Source organism: Phytophthora parasitica, assembly GCF_000247585.1.
Source record: "Phytophthora parasitica INRA-310 unplaced genomic scaffold supercont2.135, whole genome shotgun sequence".
NCBI classification, from domain to species: Eukaryota; Oomycota; class Peronosporomycetes; order Peronosporales; family Peronosporaceae; genus Phytophthora; species Phytophthora nicotianae.
In genome coordinates this window covers 39,073-41,096 of record NW_008649121.1, presented here as the reverse complement: position 1 = coordinate 41,096, position 2,024 = coordinate 39,073, and the positions used below count along the sequence as shown (strand labels likewise).

At 51.6% G+C, this 2,024-nt stretch overlaps 1 protein-coding gene across 1 annotated transcript; it reads left to right on the top strand.

Moving 5' to 3' along the window:
* Positions 1-333: 333 nt before the first annotated feature.
* On the top strand, positions 334-1,700 carry PPTG_19633 (methionine aminopeptidase, type I). The gene is made up of 2 exons (XM_008918052.1): positions 334-1,190; positions 1,261-1,700. Exons 1-2 carry the CDS (start codon positions 426-428, stop codon positions 1,369-1,371), a joined length of 876 nt encoding a protein of 291 aa, XP_008916300.1. The 5' UTR covers positions 334-425; the 3' UTR covers positions 1,372-1,700.
* The last annotated feature ends 324 nt before the right edge of the window (positions 1,701-2,024 follow it).

Below are 2,024 nucleotides of genomic sequence, written 5' to 3'. Positions count from 1 at the left end.
TCAAGGTTCTTCTAACAAGATCGTGGACACCACGGACGACGAAGAAAGAAAATTCAAGCCAGGTCCTCTTGCAGCCGAAGTTCTTCACGATTTCATATCACCCGTCTTAGCGGCACCTATCGAGAAGAATTCCAAGTTGGAAAAGTTTGCCGCCAAGTTGCTTGCTGTTCTTCCTAGGAAGGAAGGCAAATAGGTGTGCAAGGGCAACTACCAGTCGAAAGTCGAGCCATCTCAGAAGCAATTCGTGTAGCTGACGACTTCGTTGGAGAACTGTAGCATCAGCTAAAATATAGACCGAGCGCCGCTCCGTTTTCTACATTACTTTCGATATGCCTCGCAGTCTTTTAAGAAGTACATAGCACATAGGTGCTTTAAATTCTTGTCCTTTCCTCGTCCCATTTACACCCCAATCTGCATTCCCTGTCATGCGTCGCTTCTTCGGCCGCTTCGCCAGTCGCCCGCGCGTTGTCGCCGGCAACCAGACTCCGCGGCGCACGGTGCCCGAGAGCATCCCGCGTCCCCCGTACGCTGTAAGCGGCGGTATGTCGGACCTCAAGCCCTTCATCCCCATCCTGGACGCAGAGCAGCAGCAACGGCTGCGCGCAGCCTGTGCGTTGGCTGGAGACATCCGCGAGTTCGCCAAGCCGCTGTGCCAACCCGGAGCCACGACGGAGGATATCGACCGCCTCGTGCATGAGGAGATTGTTCGACGCGGCGCCTACCCGTCGCCTCTGAACTACGGAGGCTTCCCCAAGGCGCTATGCTCGTCTGTGAATGAGATCGTAGTGCACGGTATTCCCGATACTAGGCCGCTGGAGGACGGAGACATTGTCAATATCGACGTCTCCGTCTTCCTGGGCGGATTCCACGGCGATACGTCTCAAACGTTCCTGGTGGGGTGTGTGGACGAGGCCGGGAAGCACCTGGTGGAGGTCACTAACCAGGCGCTTATGGGCTCCATCGAGCACTGCTGCAAGCCACTCAATCGCTTTGCTAGTATAGGAGACTTCGTGCAGAAGCTAGTGGAAAAGGAGGGACTGGGTGTAGTGCGGGAATACACTGGTCACGGTATTGGCAAGGAGTTCCACTGCTTGCCCTTCATCCTGCATCATCGCAACGGCGAGCCGGGCAAGATGCTGCCGGGTATGGCGTTCACAGTGGAGCCGGCGCTCACGGAGGGAAGTCCCGAGGTGAGATGTTAGTTGCGGGATCGGATACAGGTAGTTTTTGCTCATTGTTGTGATGGAAATTGATGGCTAGATTGAGCACTGGGACGACGGCTGGACTGTGGCTACGGCAGACGGCGGACGATCGGCGCAGGCGGAACACACCGTGCTTATCACCGAGGACGGCGTCGATATTCTGACATAGAAACAAGCCGTTGCTGTTTTGGATGGAAAATTTAACTACGTGAAGCAGATAAAGCTGTGGAGATCTCCATTTATATACGGCAACTAATCTATAGCAGCATCCTACCGCGATTGTAGACCATGTGCTGTCTAGCTGCTTTGTGGACTCGTTCATCAGGACACAAAGTTATCTCCGTTATACTGCATCGCAAAGACAACGCTTTATAATCCGAGAAACAGGGCCATAATTGCAATAAGAGAGCATTATAGATGCTCAAGTGCAGCATAGCTAAGGTAAGGGATGGTTAGTAAGGGCGACAGTGCTATTGCACAGAAACCAGAGATGAAAGTGGCATCCTGCTAAAGTCTTATAGCGAGGGTTTGAAACCTTTTACCAGTAAGAGCTCGTAGAGTCTAGCCCGCGTTCCAAACAAGAGAACGAAGAGACTCATAAACACAAATTAAAAAATATACTTCAGAGTAGAATGGTAGTTAGAATTGTAGAAGCACAAACTCTGCAAACATGCAATTATTTTAAAAGGTACTAGTAGCATCTGAGAACTGGATGATTACGTGCAGTTCCAAGTCGGCACTTCCGACAGAAGGAGTGCCTGACACTTACTGTGACGGGGTCACACAGCACCTTGTGCAGAGGAAGTTTATTTCCTCTAGAGT